The sequence below is a fragment of the Bombina bombina genome, chromosome 2, assembly GCF_027579735.1.
Source record: "Bombina bombina isolate aBomBom1 chromosome 2, aBomBom1.pri, whole genome shotgun sequence".
NCBI lineage: Eukaryota > Metazoa > Chordata > Amphibia > Anura > Bombinatoridae > Bombina > Bombina bombina.
This window is the reverse complement of record NC_069500.1, coordinates 1,297,656,896-1,297,679,901: the sequence shown is the minus strand read 5'-3', so window position 1 is coordinate 1,297,679,901 and position 23,006 is coordinate 1,297,656,896. Positions and strand designations below refer to the sequence as shown.

At 39.4% G+C, this 23,006-nt stretch overlaps 1 protein-coding gene across 2 annotated transcripts in view; it reads right to left on the bottom strand.

The window, feature by feature from the left end:
- Nucleotides 1-302: 302 nt before the first annotated feature.
- Nucleotides 303-23,006, bottom strand: part of RAB28 (RAB28, member RAS oncogene family) — a 751,991-nt gene continuing 729,287 nt past the window's right edge. Inside the window, exons 7-8 of one of the 2 annotated variants that reach the window (XM_053704136.1) lie at nucleotides 3,695-3,792; nucleotides 672-793 (exon numbers count right to left, since the gene is read on the bottom strand). In XM_053704136.1, coding sequence (XP_053560111.1) covers nucleotides 3,700-3,792 — 93 coding nt within the window. In that variant the 3' untranslated portion in view covers nucleotides 672-793; nucleotides 3,695-3,699. Of the gene's footprint in view, nucleotides 794-3,694; nucleotides 3,793-23,006 lie in introns of both variants that reach the window. The other variant, XM_053704135.1, reaches the window with a different exon arrangement.

Genomic DNA, 23,006 nt, shown 5'->3' with positions numbered 1-23,006 from the left:
TGCTAAGCATGGGCTGGATTGGTGTAAATATGTACATACACCCACACACACACATATTATGTTATAAAACCATGCTGGAAAAAGATCTCTATATGTTACTACTTCACCCAATATTTTATAAAAGAACATTTCTTATTTGGCCACAGCGATCCCATACTAGTCCAGGATTAATCGAATTGTTGAAATTCACAGCCCTGTTTATATTCTATATATGTCTGTCTATGTATCCATCTATGAATGCCTAATAGAAGAGATCTGCAATGAATAGATATGGTGTGCAAGGCATGAAAGATCCATATGCATTGTTATTAAAATATTTTATTGTGCTGTACTGGTCCGTAAAATTCATAAATTCATACACATAATAAAGAAAGATTTAGATAACTACTTCATATTTACTTCTGACAATGTTTTAAATATATTAGGCTTAAGAGTACTAAAGGCAGAAGTACCCTATACATAATTATATTGTCATAACTGTTCTTAAAACATTAATACAGACTTTCTAGTGTGTGGTCCAAATTTTGGATCCTGGCCAGCTGGAGTTTGCCTGTTGCTTCATAAAACAAAATGTTGTAGAAAGTTTTGAAAACCTCTAACTGCCCTACAGAGATTGTCCTTGGTAAAACAAAGTTCCAACAAGGGCTTGTGAAACAGCAGAACAAGTTGCTAAATGTGGTCATTAAAATAAAAAAATATTTCACTGAATTGCACACATAGAGCTTCGAGGAGGGTTGACCATTCGTGTCACAGGTTCCTGACTGTAGTTCACAATGTCAGCCTTCACCACTCTCTGCGACAGAAGGAAAAAAGAGAGACAGTTATTGAACAAAATACTTATAAAATGAATAAATTAACCAAACAGTGTAAAAATAAATTAAACCAGTTATGTATTTCCCACTGAAATATGTTGCTAAAGAACTTAATAAAGGGATAGTAAAGTCAGAATTTCAGGATTCAGATGGAACATGGCATTTTAAACATTTCAATTCCATCTAATTATGATTTTTTTTTGTTTGCTTGGCATCCTTTGTTTAAAAGCATATTTAGGTGGCGTCCAGAGCAGCAGTGCATTACTGGAGCTAGCTGGAGACTGTTGGCAGCATATATATATACTGTATATAAATATATATATAAAAAACATATTTAGTCAAAACAGGTACAACTCAGCATCCCATATAAGTTTGCTAAGTACGTACTGTATATATATATATATATATATGTTATTTGACAGAATATATTGTGGACGTTAAGTGATGCATACATGCAATATCTATCTATTTATCTATACACACACACACACACATATATATATATATATATATATATATATATATATATATATATATATATATATGTATATACACACAGACACATGCATATATATATAGTGACAAGGTCAGAGATCATACATATGTCAGCAGGAGAATGGTGTTCTCTGTGTTTTTAGAAGAAAACAGTTACATTTCAGGTGCTCTCAGCTAGTGCAATAAGTCTAGCTAGCTGAGCACAGGTCTCTCTCTCTCTCTCTGTTCTGTGAGGAAGAATGACCTGACAGATTGCCTGTAAGCACATAAACACAGAGGGAGGCAAAACAGGACCTTTAAAACAATTGTTTTTCTGTAAAGCAGCAATTTACTGGGAAGCTCCAGTAAAGTAGTGAAGAATTATTCAAAGTTTAGTTAGCCTCCTGAGTTGGGAGTCAGTACGGGTAAAGTAAGATGTCTGGGTAATCCTAGAAATACCCAAGTAAAATGGATATTACCCCAGCGGCTGTGGGTAAAGCCCGATGTACTGTAATTCCCCCATCTACACTATTTTTTCCCCTCTCCCTGGGGGGTTGAAGGGGTGCGCCCCGACGATCCTCTGGCATCCACCCCAAGTGAACCTTTGGGAATGAACCCCCAAGGCGTAGGCAAAAAAAAATAATGAAGATGGGGGAATTACAGTGCATGCTATATATGTTTGATGGGGTGACTCCGCACTCTGAGAGGATTTATGATCTTACATCGGGCTTTACCCACAGCCGCTTGGGTAATGTCTGTTTCACCCGGGTAATCCTACTATTACCCAATATCTATATATATAATATCTGTATATATACATACATACATACACACACACTTCTTGCTATTGGCTCACCAGATGGGTTCAGCTAGCCCCCAGTAGTGTATTACTGCTCCTGAGCACATATAGGTTTACTATTTGAAGGATAACAAAAGTACAAAGCAAATTTTATAATAGAGGTGACCTGGAAAGTTGTTTGATATTGCTTGCTCTCTCTCTGACTCATGAAAGTTTGGTCAAGTTAAGGACATTGTGAATTTTATTTTATTATACAGATTATTAAAACCATCTTATGAAGTTACTTTTTTTTTTTTACTTAACATTTTAAAATGTATAATAAGAATTATAATGGAAACACAGTAACCCATATGTATAACTATTCATTTTTTTTATTCCTAATTGTATTGATAAATTTCTCTAGAATCTTAAAAAATATTTCCACCCAATGTATTGCTCCTGCACTAAGCTTTGAGCTCAACCAATCATCATAATTAATAACAACAACAAAAACCCAGAAAACGTAACAGAGGGTATATTAAATATATTGGAGATTTTCTTTTCTCAAAGGGACCTGATATTCATTTTTTTTTAAATGGATGTTCCTGTACTGTGAGAGTTGCCTCTGTAACAGTGAACAGTAGAGCACTCAGACATAGTTATACACAATTATTTCCTACTTACTTAACCATCTCCAAGCAAAACTATGATTTAAGGGACAGTAAACACCAGATTTTTTGTTATCCATTCCCCAATTTTGCATAACCAACACAGTTATAATAATATACTTTTTACCTCTGTGATTACCTTGTATTTATGGCTCTGCAAACTGCCCCTTTATTTCAGTTCTTTTGACAGTCTTGCATTTTTAGCCAATCAGTGCTTGCTCCTAGGAGCTTCACGTGCCTGAGCTCAGTGTTATCTATATGAAACACATGAACTAACGCCCTCTAGTGGTGAAAAACTGTCAAAATGCTTTCGGATTAGAGGTGGCCTTTAAGGTCTAAGAAATTAGCTCATGGACCTCCTAGATTTAGCTTTCAACTAAGTTTTTTTTTTACTTGACTGTCCCTTTAACTGCTGTTATTTCATAGGCATGATAAAAAGTACCTTTAAGTTTATGTCCCTTTAAGACAGTGTATTTAAACCTATGTTCTGCTTGTGGAGGTGTGTTTTGTAAGGCAATAAAGCTGTGGCGATGCCCATAACATCAACTACTAAACATATTGGCGCCGATTCATCAAGCTCCGTATGGAGCTGTATGCAGCTTAAGACCGCTGCTCCTTAACTCGCCCGCTACCTCTGAGGCGGCAGACAGCAATCCGCCCGATCGCATACGATCGGGTTGATTGACACCCCTCAATGTGCGGCGGACATGATCCGCTACAGCACTATAATAAATCGGCCCCATTCTGTGTACTGTACATTGAAATTGGCAGTAAAATATTAAAACATAATTTGATATGCAAAACATATACATATAGTATGAGTGTGGGGGGGGGGGGAATCAACACTAATGAAAATGTTAAAAACATTTATGATGTTACGGGAGAAAGCATCAAATTCTACTACTGATGTATTTGCACCAATACTAAATACTATTGACAGACACTGCCATCATGTTATATACCTTTACTACTGCACAGAGCAGACTTTACTCTGATTGTGTGTTGAGCTGAGTTGATTATCCTCTTCAGGATACTTCACTACTTCTGCTTTTACAATATGCTGCCCACCAGATGCCGTTATTATAGGAGAAAAGGAATAGAATGGACATGCAAAATAAAAACAAAGAAAGGAAATGACAGTTATGTGTGAAGAGACAGTGGGTTAATGAAACACAGGGTGAATATGAAAAGAAGCAAATGAAAATGTCAAAAACGTTTATTCAGAATAATAATATTAGAAAAAATATAATATATATATATACATATATATATATATATATACATACTGTATATATATATATACGCATATACATACACACACATACACATATTATAAAAATGTTTCAACATATTGAACACCAAATGCAAACTCTTTAGAATAGAGCTTTATTTATGTTATTTTGAATTAAAAAGTACCTGAGGACCGTGGGGGCATCTCCTGCGACCCCCTACCCACCCCTGAAATCCTAAGGTTCAGTCAAGGATATCCTATTTTCTTTTGGGCTTGATACGTGACTGTGATTGGCTATTATTATTTATTTAAATGCTAATTAATACGGCTATACTGGAACACGAATGCAAGCATTAACATTAATTAACTGGGGGCACCTCATTTCAAAATAATGACTTTAAAGTGATTATAAAGTTTAAGGAGTTAGTGCCCGGTATCTAAAAATAATCTTAAAAACAGGGGAACTTTTTTTTTTTTAAATCAAAATTTTTTATTGAGGTTTTTGTACATTACAATATTGTAAGACATTGCTCTGTCATATAAACGACAATTGCGAAAATATAAACCATAATAATACAGGTTTGAACAAAGTCATCCAAATTTTCAGCTAAACATATAGCAATGAACCCTAATTTTTTTAGGTTTTATCTAGAGTATCGTGGTACCTCTTTATCTAGATATAATGCCTATTAGAGTGATACTTGCAGCTGAACAATTTAGTAATAACATACTATTAGGAATGAGAGATACAATTTTTTACACAATAGAAAAACTATAAATGATCCCCAATTTACCCCAAGGGTCTCTTTTGGACCTACTGAATCTGGAAATTATAAAGTGTAGGGAATTAGCTAATTGTCATATAATTAGCTTCTTATAATCAACAAAGTAAATAAAACATACAGTATATAAACTAGTATACTGTTATCATCTAACATCATTTAGGGAAAAAGTGTAAATGGCTAACCTGCTTGTCTGAGCATAGCTAAGTGACAAATGATTGCTAACAGCTTTATAGAGCACATTATGACAACTTATATAAAACAAACTTTTTTTTTTTTTTTAAATTAGGCTTTGGGTAATCAGATATGATTAGGTGCATACATTGCCAGTTGCTGTGTACACAAGCGGTTGGAGCCTCATTGTTCTTATGTAAAGTCCTTAAATAAATATAGGGTCACCTTTGGACATAACTAATCTTAGATATCGAGGGCATCTATTAGCTAGAATAATGTGGTGGTCACCCTTGGACCCTAGTTAAGCTACTGTAGTATCTAAATATGCGCTAGAATCTCAATGACACATAGTAAGTATGCACAAGGGGAGACAACTAATAACCTTCGATCATATGGAGTTAGACACTAGAGGGAGTGCAAAAATCTGAGCTTTTTCGAGGATGCAAGTGTTGTAAGATCTATAGCATGCGCCTTGTCCTAATTATAAAGTTAAGCAAATTGCATTACTATTAAAGCCACTGACCAGGAGACCCATCGCTTCACAGGAATTCTGTAAATAATTGACAAGGGAGCACTCGCCCAGGTTGAGACTTCTGTGCTATAATCTCAGAAATTTAAGTATTATTCCATATTAATATGGCACTATAAAAAAAACCTTGTTACTACTTAAACTATTACACAAAATATCTAATGGTAATGGCTGAAACATAAGTGTGCCTTACCTCAGTCGATCTCAGGTATACAGTGAGTTATATGGGAACTTCTATGTATGACCCCTTATTACTAACAAAGCTGTTTGCAACTTATGATCTAAGCATTGTCAGAAATATCTGATATTTAACTGTTTGAACAGTAAATATTAGCATACACAGGTTGAGCATCATAGAACAGAATAACATTTATAACAAATGGATATAAAAACGTGAAAAAGCTAAAATATTGTGTTACTGGTATTAGCCCATGTCTGTCTTTGGTACATAAGAGCTATGTGCACCGGATCTAATTTGAATATTAAAAAAGTTAATCTGCTTTTGATTAGCCGTTTGCAGTATACAATTATAGTAGGATTATATAATATTGTTACGAGTTTATCTTGTGTATCAACTGTAAGTTGTTTATCTTACATCTGATCTGTTCTTTGTTATGTTTAATGATAATATTTCTGTATTTCACCTGGATTGATGTAATAATTTATGCACAGTATAACTCTAAGAAAAAGAGAAAATTTGGAGCCTGATAATCTGGAACTAGCAGGTCACTAACTAGCAGGTCACTAATTGGACACGATCTACATCTGACCACACACGCCTTGTCTAAGGCCTACCAATGAGATGATCAGGTTGTTATTATGCTTAAATGTGTTGTGTTTATAACCAACGTTATTCTTATTGACTATATGTTTGTACCTATTTTTTCCAATAAAGCTCCTTTGAAAAAAAAAAAAAGTTAATCTGCTTATGGCTCCCAATAACTCAGGCCACTCAAGCAGGTAAACGGACACAGCTATCTCTGTAGTTAATCTCACTGACCGAAGGCCAGTATTCTGGACTTCCATAGCAGCGATCCGTTCAGTTAGGGGTTTCTCTTTAGTTTGTTCTTTTCCTCTGGAGGCTGTAAAGTTCATCTGCTTATCTGTCAGGGCCATTATGGCTCCTAATAATTCAGGTCATATCAGTATGTGCACGGACAAGGCCTTCTCTGTAGTTAAACTCGCTGATCGAAGAGCGGCATTCTGGACTTCCATAGTGACGATCTGTGCAGTCAGTGATTTCTCTTTAGAATGTGCCTTTCCTTGAGTGCTGGCAGGCTCCACTCTAGCAGAAAAAATCTTACAGGTGGTTGGATGCTACGTGAGTCCAAGGTACTTTTTATCTGCCACTCTTGGTGCGTGTAGAAGTGAGCTGGTCAGCGATCCTCTGTGTGAGGTTTGTAGGGTCTCAGAGAAGACAAACTGCGCTGTAAGAGGTCAGCCTCAGCAGATGGTTTATAGCCCATAATCTCCAGATTATAGGTTTTACTCGGATCAGTATTTGATGGCCACTGGAGAACAACTCCACCATTGTCGTCCTCATACCCAGATGAAGAGATCCTTTGTAGATTTTCAGTCGGACTATCATCTGCAACTGGGCTACATGCTGTTCTGATCACCTCTGTAAAAGCAGCGTGGTGAAGGTCCAGGAGAGTACTGAGTTCTTTTAAGAGAACAACTAGATCCATGTTACACTTAGGTGCTGTAAAATTACCAATGTGGTTATAGTGAGAAGGTTAGGTTTGCATTGAGATGTTAGTAACCTTGCAGTGTTAGAAGCAGTCTGAGGAATGACTGCATTATCCCATGTAGGGGAGTGTTGAATCCTTGTGGTAGGCCGCCGCCTGAGATTTCAATGGTCCAGATCTGGATCCGGTGTTCATAAAGTCTGCGATTTTGGTAGAATTCGGGTCAGTGTATCGCTACCCAATTAGATCTAGCAATTATTGTAGCAGGAGTTGCAGGATAAGCTTGATAACCGGCGGATTATAAAGATCACACACAGAGCTCCAAATATTGCAACCTAGCACGGTTGCTGCCTAGACACGCCCTCAAAACAGGGGAACTTTAATTCATTAAACTTTATAATGACATTTCTTTTTTAAAATACTTACCTTTGCATTATGGAAAACACACCGCCGATCTCCTCTGCCCGCATCTCCTATTGTAGTTAGTATATCATTGACGAATCGGGCTTCCTCCAGTCGTTGTGTGCCCCACGAGCTGGACGCTAAGGGGCCACGCAACAATTGGAGGAAGCCGTATTCGTCATCGATATGCTAACTAAAGTATTTTAAAAAGCTTTATTGTAAAGTTTTTTTTATTTTTTTAGGTTTCAAAAGAGCTTTATTAAAATACAAATGTTACAAACTGTTCAAAATTGTGTGCTTACATAAGACATTAGAGATGTTGGCAACCAGTGCCTTATACAATAAACCTTTTGAAATTATAGAATGTCCATGCGTGATTATTCCAGTTTAATCTAAGGTCATCGTCCATATGGGCAATCTGGCCCATGCGGTATTGTAAACACAAGTTAAATAAAAAAATATACAAGGAAATATGAAAAAAGTGTAAAGATTCAAAAGTGGTTCTTAAAACAGTTCAGAATGGTATGGTCCTCTCAACCTGTTGTGTTCCAATTTGTGATCTGTGATTCCTAATCTTTACCCTAATAATTGAGAGGTTCCAATTATATACCATAGCCAGCACATTTACTGTGCTGTTTGAACATTGTAAATTATCTAGGTTATGTAGTGGGTGATGCAAGAACTATGTTTAATGAGTTTCTAAATCTCACTGTCTTTTTTGTTACTAGCTAGTAATTCCGGTATTCATTACCCTGAATGGGTTTTGCATTCAGTCCAATGTTCTAGCATGAGTTCATGTATGTCTGTTCACCCCTGTTGTATGTGGTGGTACCTTTCTAAGTGGATCAGAGTGTCTACCTGTCGCTTCCACTCCTCGACTGTTGGGGCAGTCCGTGACTTCCAGGGTTGTGGCACTGTTTAACATAACCAACATCATACAGTATGTGTCCAGTCTGGGACAATCCCACAAGATATTTGTGTGAGATCCCTCCCCCAGCAATCTCACCAGCACTTCCCCAAGGCTGTTTTGTATATGCGGTGTAACCTGCTAGGGGTAAGATACCACCTGGATAGGAATTTGTAGCTAGACTCCAGTATTCTAGTAGAAATTGATAATCTTTTTGTGATCTGGGATGCTATCTGCCAATCTTGGAAATCAATGACTGTTTGTAGTTCCTTCTCCCAAGCTTTTGTGTACAAAGGAAGCAAGTGTGTATCTTCTACTAGTAGGAGTTTGTACAGAAGAGATATTGTGTGTGCTGTGGGAGCGTCTCCCAAACAGACGCTTTTAAAGGGAGCCACTTGTCTTGTGAGGTTGTGCTTATACCTATGTGTCATGAGGAAATGAGTAAATTGAGAGTGTGAGAGCCAGCTCATATTGGTGTCGGGCATCTCCCTAAGAGGTTTAAACCTGTTCCCTTTAATCAATGCTGAGAGTGTCCTAAAGAGTGTTTTTTGATCTGGTCTTTTCTCTTTATGGTTCCATGGTACTCCAGGGTTTTGGTAGGTAGGTATCAGTGGGGAGAACTGTGAGGATATGTTTCTTGAGGTGTGCAGGACCATGCCCCAGTTAGTATAAAAATCTAAAAAGTAGTGGGTGGGTAGATGTTGCTGTTGGTCTGTCTTTCCCTGAAAGCCAAGCCGTTAGGCCAGCGTTTCTTGTTTCCAAGATATCATAGTCCAGTTGTACCCGCTCTTTGTTATGGTCATTATAGCACCAGTTTAGAAGTCTGTGTAAGGTAATTGCTTGTTTGTAGGTATGTATATTCGGTACCCCAAGGCCCCCCTTGTCCTTTGGTAAATAGAGTGTTTTCTTGGTTACTCTAGGTCTGATGTCTCCCCAAATATATTGCTCTATGATGCTCTGTATTTTGTGCAGATAGTTTGTCAGTAAAGGGAGAGGCGTAGTTTGAAGCAAGTACAGTAATCTGGGTAAACATTAATTTTAATCACGTTGATCCGGCCCACCCAGAAGATTGATTTGTTTTTCCAGCTAGACAAATCTGCAATTAGGGTGTTTTCAAATGTTTTATAGTTAGCTTGGAACACCTCTTGCGGGTCTAGTGAAAGATAAATTCCCAAGTATATCATTTTGGATTGTTGTGTTCTTAAAGGACAGTCTTGCAAATTCCCAGCAAGTACCTCAGGATTATATGTAATAGTCAGTAACTCGGATTTATTAAATTAAGAAGGAAATTTGAAATCTCTCAGTATTCCCTGAAAATAGTTAATGTTTTGGCCGGGATATGTCAATATTGGTTAATGTAAGCAGAATATCATCTGCATATAAAGCTAATTTGTGCTCACAGGTTTTGGAGTTAATCACTGATATTTGCGTGTCAGTTCGGATTTTCTGAGCTAAGGCTTCAATGGTAATAGCAGGACGTTTGTGGAGAGGGGGCAGCCCTGCCTTGTACTGTTTCGGATAGAAAATGTATCAGACAGAAGACCATTTACCTTAACCCGTGCTGTAGGGTTTTGGTACAGCGTGAAAATTTGAAAATGCTTTTTCAGCGTCCGTAGAGACCAGAACTAGGGGTATATGTTGTTGTTGGGCGTAAGATATTAATTGTAGTACCTTCAGTGAGTTATCTCGTGCTTCCTGCCCAGGCACGAAGCCCACCTGGTCCGGGTGTATTAGTTTGGGGAGAAACTTCTTAATTCTGGTGGCCATGATCTTAGCATATATTTTGATATCCGAATTTAAAAGGGAGATGGGGCGAAAATTTTCTGGTTTGTCCGGATTTTTTCCCTGTTTGGGGAGCACTGTAATATAGGCCTCTAGCATTTGGTCTGTGAATCCTTTCTCTTTTAACAATTAATTAAATAAAGATGTTAGGGGAGCCACCATATGATGCATGTATGACTTGTAATATTTTATGCCTAGGCTATCTGGTCCTGCACTTTTACCATTGGACGTATTTTTAATTGCTGTCTTAATTTCTTCGGGTGTAATTGGCGAGTCCAAAAACTCAATGTCTGCCGTGTCTAGCGTGCGCAGTTGTAGGTCAAAGCGTTATTGTAAAGTTTAATGAATTAAAGTGCCCCTGTTTTTAAGATTATTTTTAGATACTGGGCACTAATTCCTTAAACTTTAAAATCACTTTAATAAAACATTCCCTCTACATCTGTTCAATACCACTCAAAGGCTTTATCCATTTTGCTTAAAGACATTATCGCTGCCCTATTTTACAAGACAATAGTTCATGATTACAGATATTATTGTCTTTGAAATCTCAAGGATGAATGCACTAGCATTTGAAGAATATGCAAGTACAGTCCAATTGTTCCTGCAAAGACTTCAAGCCACCTGAGTTCTTAAGCTGAAAAGCAACCCTAAATCATGAAATCATCACCCTGCAATTAATGGTTGGGATGACATTATTTTGTTAAAACCCAATTATTCTCTTTTATCAAACGTAGCATTTCACATTTATGTTTAAAAGTTGTCTCATCTGCTCCCTGTATATTCTTCTAGTAGTAGGCATGATTATTTAAAGGCACATTAAAAACCTCACGATATTAATATACATTGCTTAATTACATGTAGTAAAGCAACTTTGCAATATACCATTATTTTTTCAATATCATTTTTTTAAAACATGTACAAATTATTCTTAGGCTAATCTTTGAATACATTATGAATACATTATTCAAGCAATGATTTATTTAGGGACAGATTACGAGTTTAATAGTAAACTTTTTTCTCTCTTGTGCTAACCCAACTGGTGCAAAAAGCCAAATTTAGAATATTGTGTGAATATCGTATAGATTATTGTGTGAACAATCACATATTCCCCCATAGTAGTCAATGGAGAAAAAAATAGAAAAAAATAGTGGGGGAAAAAAACCCTCGCTCTCACGCAAACTCATTTGCATATTCTCATTTGCGCTAACCCGACATGTAAATATGAATATTTCACATTACAATATTCTGCAAATAGTAGAATATGGTTCTATTTATTCATAAATACAAATATCTGATTGTATTTTGGTACTATATATATATATATATAAAACATAATTTATGTAAGAACTTACCTGATAAATTAATTTCTTTCATAGTGGCAAGAGTCCATGAGCTAGTGACGTATAGGATATACATTTCTACCAGGAGGGGGCAAAGTTTCCCAAACCTCAAAATGCCTATAAATACACCTCCCACCTCAGTTTAACGTATAGCCAAGTAGTAAGGTGTAAACAAAAAGGAGTGAAAAGCATACAAAAAAGAGGAACTGTAAAAAATAATGTGCATTATACAAAAGATCATAACCCCCCAAAATAGGGTGGGTCTGATGGACTCTTGCCACTATGAAATAAATTAATTTATCAGGTAAGTTCTTAAATAAATCATGTTTTCTTTCATGTAAGTGCCAAGAGTCCATGAGCTAGTGACGTATGGGATATAATACCCAAGATGTGGAAGTTCACTAGAGAGGGAGGGATAAAATAAAAACAGCTCTATACGCTGAGAAATTAAATCCAAAAAAATATTTACATTTTTCTTAAAAATATCAAAAAACTCTAATTAAATGTACTAGAATCAAACTGAAACAGCTGCCTGAAGAACCTTTCTACCAAAGGCTGTTTACGAAGAAGCAAACACATCAAAATGGTAACATTTAGTAAATGTATGCAAAGAAGACCAAGTTGCTGCTTCACAAATTTGATCAACTGAAGCTTCATTCTTGAAAGCCCAAGAAGTGGCAACTGATCTAGTAGAATGAGCTGTAATTCTCTGAGGCGGAGACTGCCCCGTCTCTAAATAAGCTTTGTGAATCACAAGTTTCAACCAAGATGCCAGAGAAATGGCAGAGGCTTTCTGACCTTTCCTAGAACCAGAAAAAATAACAGACTAGAAGTCTTTCTGAAATCTTTAGTAGCCTCAACATAATATTGCAAAGCTCTTACCACATCCAAAGAATATAAAGACCTTTCAAGAGTATTCTTAGGATTAGGACACAAGGAAGGAACAACAAATTCCCTATTAATGTTGTTAGAATTCACAACTTTAGGCAAAAATGTAAACAAAGTCCACAAAACAGCTTTATCTTGATGGAAAATCAGATAAGGAGACTTACAAGAGAGAGCAGACAATTCAGAAACTCGTCTAGCAGAGGAGATAGCCAAAAGAAATAACACTGTCCAAGAAAGTAATTTAATATCCAGAGAATGCATGGGTTCAAAAGGAGAAACCTATAAAATCTTCAATACCAAATTGAGACTCCAAGGAGGAGAAATAGATTTAATAGCAGGTTTGATACGAGTCAAAGTCTGAACAAAACAGTGAATATCAGAAAGCTTAGCAATCTTTCTATGAAATAAGACAGAAAGAGCAGAAATTGGCCTTTCAAAGTATTTGCAGACAACCCTTTATCCAAACCATCTTGAAGAAACTGTAAAATCCTAGGAATTCTGAAAGAATGTCAAGAATAATTATGGGTGGAACACCATGAAATATATGTTTTCCAAACCCGATGCTAAATCTTCCTTGAAACAGACTTACAAGCCTGTATCATAGTGCTAATCACTGAGTCAGAGAAACCTCTATGACTAAGCACTAAGCGTTCAATTTCAATGCCTTCAAATTTAGAGATTTGAGATCCTGATGGGAAAACGGCCCTTGAGACAGAAGATCTGGCCTCTCCACAGTGTGAATTGGACTTCAGCGTGTGCTCGGTAGAGATCAGCTGTTACTCCACCGGCATTGAAAGCAGCTACGTGCGTTTCACCCACAAAGCATTGGGCTTCTTCCGGCTGAGTTTGTGTACTCACGCTGAAGTCCAATTCACACTGTGGAGAGGAATGGAGCCAAACTACAGCACCCTGCAAAACAAGTAAGGCGTGGTATTTACCACTAAGAGCTTTGCATATTCAGGATATTTTGGAGACAGAAGGAATTCACAGGACAGGTAATAATGGTTTATATCAGAAGCGGAGTTGTATTCAATATGATACCTGGGACCAACTGACCGCCGCAGTAGCTGCTGTGTAAGTAGCGATATTACTGAACACTGTAACAATTACCTGTCTTGCAACAATTAATCCTAAGTCGATCTTGGGTTAATGGTGAACACTGTGATTACCACTGTGGTGGAAAGTTGATATTAACAACGGAACTGTTCACATTACTTGTCTCTTCAAATAGACTTTTACTACTTGCAGGTCGTTTTCAGAATAATAGAGACCTATATATGGGACGTAGTTGTCTCACAAGTTATCCAGGAAGCATTTCTTATATATACCCTGGAATAGAGGCCTCTATATAGGGTTCCTTAATACGATTCACAGTTCTAAAAGGGACTTTCAGCTAAATTAATTATGTTGCCACAATGATTTTGATTATGTATACTATGTTTTGTTGCTTATGATTTGGATTTTTGGATAAAGTGATTTAATACTTGACCTATGAAATTGCCTGTGTTTTCTATAGGTAGTACTAATCCATTGCATTTTAATTTCTTTACTTATTCCTATGTGCTGGATTAAGAGTTACTAATTTCCTCTTTTGACTTAACATATATATATATATATATATATATATATATATATATATATATATATATATATATATATATATATATATATATATACAGATATATATAGGAATACATATTTAGAGATGCATATAACATAATCTGCTATGTGCAGACGATAGGAATGTGAAATATTTACAGTAAATACATAGTGAAAATCTTTATATCTTTATTAAAAAACATAAATTATGCTTACCTGATAATTTAATTTCCATCTGTGGGAGGAGAGTCCATGGCTTTATTCATTACTTGTGGGAATTAAGAACCTGGCCACCAGAAGGAGGCAAAGACACCCCAGACAAAGGCTTAAATAACTTCCCCACTCCCCTCATCCCCCGGTCATTCTGCCAAGGGAACACGGAACAGTAGGAGAAATATCAGGGTATTAATGGTGCCAGAAGAACAAAATTAAATTTAGGTCCGCCCACTGGAGAAACGGACAGGAGCCGTGGACTCTCCTCCCACAGATGGAAATTAAATTATCAGGTAAGAATAACTTATGCTTTCCATCTTAATGGGAGGAGAGCCCACGGCTTCATTCATAACTTGTGGGAAACAAATACCCAAGCTCCAGAGAACACTGAATAAAAAAAACGGGAGGGCAAAAAGGAGGCGGACCCTAATCTGAGGGCACCACAGTCTGCAAAACCTTTCTCCCAAAAATTGGTAACATTTTGCAAAAGTATGTAAGGAGGACCAAGAAGCCGCCTTACAAATCTGCTCCATAGAGACCTCATTCTTAAAGGCCAATGAAGAAGCCACAACCCTAGTTGAAGGAGACGTAAATCTTCTGAGGGGGCTTATGTCTCATAGGCCAAGCGGATAATGCTCCTCAACCAAAAGGATAGGGAAGTGGAAGAAGCCCTCTGCCCCTTGCACTTCCCTGAATACACAACAAATAAAGATGAAGTTTGTCTGAATTCTTTCGTGGCCTGAAGATAGAACTTCAAGGATCGAACCGCATCCAAATTATGGAGTAACCTTTCCTTTGTTAGGACACAAGGAAGGAACTCCTATTTCCTGATTGATGTTATGATTCGACAACCTTGGGCAGAAATCCCAACCCAGTGTGAAGAACAGTCTTATCGGCGTGAAAAACCAGGTAAGGAGGCTCACATTGCAAGGCCGCCAACTCAGACACTCTGCGTGCCAATGCAATAGCCAGTAGGAATAGAACCTTCTAGGAAAGAATCTTGATGTCAAGCGAATGCATAGGCTCAAACCAACCAAGTACCAAGTTTAAGCTCCAAGGGGGAACGGAATTTCTAAAGACAGGCCTGATCCTAGATAAAGCCTGAACAAAGGACTGAATATCAGGAAGCTCCGCAATTTTCTTGTGTAATAGTACAGATAAAGCCGAAATCTGTGTTTTAAGGAACTGGCGGCAAGTCCCTTCTCCAACCCATCCTGGAGGAAGGACAGAATCCTGGATACCCTAACCTTATGCCAGGGATATCCTCGTTCCTTACACCAGGACAAGTAGGTCCTCCACACCTTATGTTAGATGCGACGAGTGACCGGTTTCCTGGCTTGAATGAGAGTATCAATCGCTCTCTCTCAGAAAATCCTCTCTTGGCTAGGACTAAGCGTTCAATCTCCACGCAGTCAGCCTCAGAGAATCGAGATTTTGATTTAGAAAAGAACCCTGAACCAGCAGACCTCTGCAACAAGGTAACCTCTATGGAAGAGACAATGACATCCCCACCAGATCCGCAAACCATGTCCTCCACGGCCACAACGGAGCAATCAGAATAACCGAAGCGTGCTCCTGCTTGATGCGGGCTACAACTCGAGGTAGAAGTGGCAATGGTGGAAATATGTAGACTAGGCTGAACTTCCAAGGCACCGCTAAGGCGTCTATCAGTTCTGCCTGGGGATCCCTGGACTGTGAACCGTATCTGGGTAACTTGAAGTTGAGTCTGGATGCCCTGAGATCTATCGCCGGCATCGCCCATCTGTTGCAGATCTCAGTAAACACCTCGGGATGGAGAGACCATTCCCCCGGATAAAATGATTGTTTGCTAAAAAAAATCCGCTTCCCAGTTGTCCACACCCGGAATGTGGATCGCTGATAGCGAACAGTAGTGGGTCTTCGCCTATTCCAGAATCCGAAATACTTCCCTCATGGCTAGGGAGCTTCTCGTTCCCCCCTGATGGTTGATGTAAGCCACCAAGGTAATGTTGTCATACTGAAATCTAATGAATCGGGATAATCCCAGAAGGGGCCAAGCCCTCAGAGCATAGAAGATCGCTCAAAGTTTTAGAATATTGATCAGGAGAAGCGACTCCTCTTAAGTTTAACTGTGCTGTGCCTTCCTGGCACCCCAAACAGCTCCCAACATAGCTGACATACTTGTGACATACTTGTGTCTGAGGTCACAATCTCCCTGGATGGTCTCAAGAAGGATGTCCCCTGGGACTCGTTTGGTTGTCCAGAGAGATCTGGACCTGAAGAGGTCTGAGATGGAACCTGGCGTATGGAATGACATCTATGCTGGATACCATGAGCCCAATTACCTCCATAAACCAGGCCACAGATGGCGTTGAGGTTGTCTGAACGACAAGACAGCTGGAAGCAGTCTTGCAATGTCTCTGATCGGTCAGGAATATCTTCATGGATATGGAATCTATTATCGTGCCCAGAAATTCCACTCTGTTGCTGGGAACCAGAGAACTCTTTCCTTTGTTTATCTTCCATCCATGAGATCGAAGGAGAAGAAGAAGAGCCCTCGAATGGTCCTCTGCGAGACTGCAGGACGGAGCCTGGACCAGGATGTGATCCAGGTAAGGCGTCACTGCAATACCTCTGGCTCTCGCCACCGCAAGCAGCGCTCCCAGAACCTTCATAAAGACTCTGGGGACAGTCGCCAGGCTGAGAGGCAGGGCCACAAACTGGAAGTGTTGGTCCAGAAAGGCAAATCTTAGAAACCTGAAGTAATCCCTGTAGATTGGCATTTGAAGGTAAGCATCCTTCAAATCTATTGTAGTCATAAACTGTCCCTCTTGAACTAGGGGCAGAATAGACCTGATCGTCTCCATCTTGAACGATGAGACCGACAAGAATTTTTTTAGGCACGTCTAGAATCGGGCGAAACATGCCCTCCTTCTTTGGGACCACGAAAAGGTTTGAATAATACCCAAAACCTCTTTCTGCTAGAGGGACTGGAACAATTACCCAGAGAGAGGAGAGATCCCTCGCGCACTCTAGAAAGGCGTCTCTCTTCTCTGGTCTTGATGATAGATTCGACAGGAGGAATCTGCAACTGGGTGAATGAGGCTTGAATCCTATCCTGAAACCCTGGGTGATGACCTCCAGAACCCAAGGGTCCTGAACGTCTCTTATCCAAGCCTCCTCTATGCAATCCAGAGACGGATCGGGGGCTGCCCCTTCATGCCGATTTTGTCTCGGCGGGCTTCTTGCTCTGCTTGGTCTTGTTCCAAGATTGAGCTGGCTTCCAAGATCCCTTGGACTGTTCGGTTTTCGCGGCAGGCTGCTGGCGTTGGGACTTGTCCGAACGAAAGGGACGCAAAGTAGACCCCTTAGGCTTATTCTTCTTATCTTGCGGTAGGAAAGCACCCTTGCCACCCATGACCATAGATATGATAAAGTCCAGGCCTGGACCAAAAAGAACTTTCCCCTTAAATGGTAGGGATAGTAATCTAGACTTGGAAGTCATGTCAGCAGACCACAACTTTTTACAACAGAGCCCTATGGGCTAGAACAGAAAACCCTGATGTCTTGGCATTCAGGTGAATAATCTGCATATTAGCATCACAGATGAATAAATTAGCTACCCTTAAGGTATCCTGTATCTCCTGGAGGGGTAATCTCCACCTAGACCATAGCTGACAGAGCGTCACACCAATAGGTAGAAGCTCCAGCCATTGTAGCGACCACCGCTGCTGGCTGAAAAACTAACCCCATGAGCTGGAATATCTTTCTCAACATGAATTCCAATTTTTTGTCCATGGGCTCCTTGAACAAAGAGCTATCTTCGAGCGGGATAGTAACAGAATTTAAATAGCACCATCCACCTTAGGAATGGCCCCCCACAGGTCAAGCTGTGAGTCCGGAATGAGGGAACAGCTTTTTAAAAGAAGTAGAGGGGGAAAAGGACGAGCCAAGTTTCTCCCATTCGTTGTTAATAATATTAGCCATCTTAACGGGGACCGGGAACATCTGAGGCACCACCCTGTCCTCGTTAACCCTATCTAGCTTAGGGATCGAAGGTTCCAAAGGTAGTTTTGGTTCCTGAACATCTAACGTGGCAAGCACCTCTTTGAGCAGAAAGCACAAATGCTCCATCTTAAACTTAAAGTCTGGCTCTTCCGCAGCTGTAGGTCTAGATGTCACCGATTCCGACCCAGAAAGAGCATCTTCCGACAAGTTGGAGTCTTCTTCATCAATGGATAATCTAACAGAGACATTCAACGGAGTAGATGACCCCTGGGACGGATAGCTATGTTTCACCTTTCGCTTGCACTTAGCAGGGTATGACAAGGCATTAAAAGCTTTAGAAACCGCCGTTTTTAACTGATCAGCGAAATCTGGTGGCCAAAGGGACCCTCTCACAGGAGGATTAGTATCGCCCTGGGGAGCTGCATGGGTAATCAGAGATGAATGTAGGGAACACACCTCGTGGGACGGAGAACCCTCAGAGATGGACGGCTCAGTTGTACTAAATATCTAATTCTTTTTAGATATTCCAATTTTAGTGGAACATAGTTGAGCAGACCTGAACCTCCTCACAATAAATACAGTTATTAGATTTGGTTAAAGAGGGAGTACCCTCTAACATATCAGAGTCCTCCATAGCTTGCGCCTTTATTACGGACTAGATAGAATTTAAATGGCACCTTTATACCCCAATGGCCGGGGCACTCACCACCTCCTATGAACCAGACCACAGTGAAAACTCTTCGTTTCCTGCAACTGTCGGTCAAGAAAGAGGAAGTTAAAGAGGCCACAACCGGTCACATGGAGTGCTATGCAGGACTGTCCCTGCACTAAAGATAAAAACGCACCAAAAGAAAGGGCTGTGTCGATATTTCCCTAAGGAAAACAGTTCACACATTGACAAGCCTCATCTCACACATGTCGCAGCAATAAACACAATAAAGAATATTATGTAGAAATCCTCCCCTGTTCAATAACCCCCTTACAAGGATATTAACCCTTCATTCTATACAGATAAAAGGAGACACACTGTGACTCTGTCTTGTTGCGTTATCATATGTGTATAAATGAAATGATCTTACCAGAATCTATGCCGTGGAACAGGAACATGGCCTTTCAAGTGTGACAGTCTTGACAAAGGTTAGCGCTGAAATGCGTAGACGAGTATTCACAGAGGATCTAACTGGCTCATAACACAACAACACTAAGAGGAACATCGGAGATACTTCCCCTTTCGACTCCCGGTTTGCCGATTGGCCCTCCAAAGTCACGAGGTACAAACAAGGTACGTGACCGGGTAGAAGGGAGCTGCCGGGAATTTTGACCGCCATACAGCAGAGACGCTGAAATTCAACTGAACGCAGCCCTTCCATAACCCAGGGAGAGGAGGTATCTAAGCCATCGGAGGTCCGGTAAGGGGTAAACAGCTATTGGAGACATTGTCTAATTCGACTTTGTAGAGGAATTGTATTATTTTAAGGATTAGCACAATATGAACTATTGCTATCACAAGGTGACATAAGGAATAAGGAATAGAAAAAAAGACAGATCACATCTTGCAATTTTTTTAACCTTTTGTGCATGCACTGAGTAATTTTAAAAGATCTTTGGACAGAGATATAATTGTGAACTGTGAACAGAGATATAATTGTGGCCACAATTTAAAAAAAACGAAGAACTGGTTTTATAAAGTTTTAAAAGGATATTATTCATTTATGTATTCATAGCAGACATAGTAATGTTATATTAATGTTATAAATAAATATTATTCAGCACTGAATTTATGTACAAGATTATGCCAATAGGAATATAAGAGACACTGTTTAGGGGAACCACACACAACCATGACATATTTAAAGATACAGTACACTAGTCAAATACTAGAATATCTAGTGGAGTGACGCTAAAAAGTGATTTATACATAATATCAATCCAAAGATTGAATAGACATCCATCCCATAGCTTTTTTAGCGCTTCCCATCTTTTCTAAACAATAGCATTGCTCCTGACATGGACTGGAGAGCAAAAAGCAGGCAGCGAAACTCGTCAACGCTGATTGCTTATGGAGCTGTTAATCTGAGTTGGGATGGTTTTGCAGAAAGACTCTCCCTGCATTTCCAGACTCTAACTTTCATCCATGCTCTCACTGAGAAGCTGACAGGACTACTTAACACTACAGTCCCAACTCCGGAGTACTACCCTCCATAAGAGACTACTCCGAATCTTCCGACACTTCTCTGCCAACCTCCTGTGATGAAAGGCAAAGAATGACTGGGGGATGAGGGGAGTGGGGGAGGTATTTAAGCCTTTGGCTGGGGTGTCTTTGCCTCCTCCTGGTGGCCAGGTTCTTAATTCCCACAAGTAATGAATAAAGCTGTGGACTCTCCTACCATTAAGATGGAAATAAATATTGCAGAAATATGTTTTTACATGTTTTCATCTACTTAACTGCAATGGGCTCCAATGCACTTATATATTTGTCTATATATGTGTACATATGTATTTATGTGTTTAAAGGTATATATATATGCTCATATCTTTGAGTCTTTATAACTTTTGTGCACAATATTTATTTTTAATATTTTTTATTAGGCATTTTTGATGTGTTTTGTGCAACCTTTATGTTCAGCGAAATAGTTAACCAGAGCTCTGAAGTAATCATTCTAGAGTACATATTTACTTTCAACTCGTAATACCAGGGGTATGCCCAACGAGTTTAAAGCCTCGTGATAAACCCCTCAACACTTGGGCGCAAATGTTTGTTCTCCACTCGTAATCTAGCCCTAATGTTTAAAGTCCCTTTACAGCTCAGGGCAGGACTATCTAGAAACATCCAAAAGGACTACGTTCCCTCACAAAGATTCTAGAACAGCAAATTTTGCTTTATCTCCGCTACGGATGTTCCCAGCTTCTGGAAAAGTTGATTATGCCATTCAACTGCAACCTCAAAAACATTAAAAGAAAACAAAAGAACAATGAGCGTGCATAGAAAGGCAGAGTTTATACATATGAAAGTAATTGAGGAGCACAGGTGCGAATGAGTTGTAACAAAAAGGTTTATTCCAAAACGTTAAGCATAGTTACAACGCAAATGAGTGAAGAAAATACACAGCGGTTAGTAGTATGACTAACCAAACAAACGAACAAACAGTGTGAGGGGAGGAATGAAACAACTCCCCGGGGCTAATACATGACAGGAAAAAAAAAAATCTACTGTAGGGAAGCAGACTGCAAAAAAGACAGGTATACGCGTTTCAGCAGATTGCCTTACTCATTACAGTCTGCTTCCTCAATTACTTTCACATAGTTTATATTGGCCTCCCGGAGTGAGCACAGGCAGGAAGTGAGCGCAACATCCTGACCGCATAGCCTGCTTGCTTGTTGTTGGGGACGTTTGGCGAGGAGGAGACACACACCGTACCTACGGAGGAAGCTGCACTGGGAGCTACACGACACCTGTACTGGTGGAGGCACTGGTCACACGTCAGCGGATAGCAGACAGAGGAAGGTTCTCGGTGGGTAACAGCAGGATTGAAGGTACCAAATTGCTTCTTATCCCACAGCTCTGCATTTGGCTAAATAACGTTGTGAACTCTAGTGTGTACATATACTTATCTCTCTATAGCGGTGTGATAGTTGTTAAGGGTACCGGTCTGACAAGGGAGCGGACGGAACCCCACTTCTCCTATATATTGAGCTCAGGACCGCTCAAAAAGAGCATAGCACATTTGTCGGTTACACATGAGCAAACAATTGGTGCCAGCACACCACGCCAACTGTTACTCTCCCCCACAAGATTCCCTTATTTGATTTATTACAGAGTTTATACAACTGTTTGTTGTGAGGATTAAAAGGTAATATAGTAAGTGTTATGGGGGTGTAATTAAAGAAAGCATTACAAGATATGAGAGAACATGAAACTATAAAAGGAGGATGGGAAACTAAATGAGAAAAACAAAATTTATGCTTACCTGATAAATTTATTTCTCTTGTGGTGTATCCAGTCCACGGATTCATCCATTACTTGTGGGATATTCTCCTTCCCAACAGGAAGCTGCAAGAGGATCACCCACAGCAGAGCTGTCTATATAGCTCCTCCCCTAACTGCCACCTCCCAGTCATTCGACCGAAGACAAGCAAGAGAAAGGAGAAACTATAGGGTGCAGTGGTGACTGTAGTTTAAAAATAAAAAACACCTGCCTTAAAATGACAGGACGGGCCGTGGACTGGATACACCACAAGAGAAATAAATTTATCAGGTAAGCATAAATTTTGTTTTCTCTTGTAAGGTGTATCCAGTCCATGGATTCATCCATTACTTGTGGGATACCAATACCAAAGCTATAGGACACGGATGAAGGGAGGGACAAGGCACGCGCTTAAACGGAAGGCACCACTGCCTGTAAGACCTTTCTCCCAAAAATAGCCTCCGAAGAAGCAAAAGTATAAAATTTGTAGAATTTAGAAAAAGTATGAAGCGAAGACCAAGTCGCCGCCTTACAAATCTGTTCAACAGAAGCCTCATTTTTAAAAGCTCATGTGGAAGCCACCGCTCTAGTGGAATGAGCTGTAATTCTTTCAGGAGGCTGCTGGCCAGCAGTCTCATAAGATAAGCGGATTATACTTCTTAACCAAAAAGAAAGAGAAGTTGCTGAAGCCTTTTGGCCTTTCCTCTGTCCAGAGTAGACAACAAACAATGCAGATGTTTGACGAAAATCTTTAGTAGCTTGTAAATAAAACTTTAAAGCACAAACC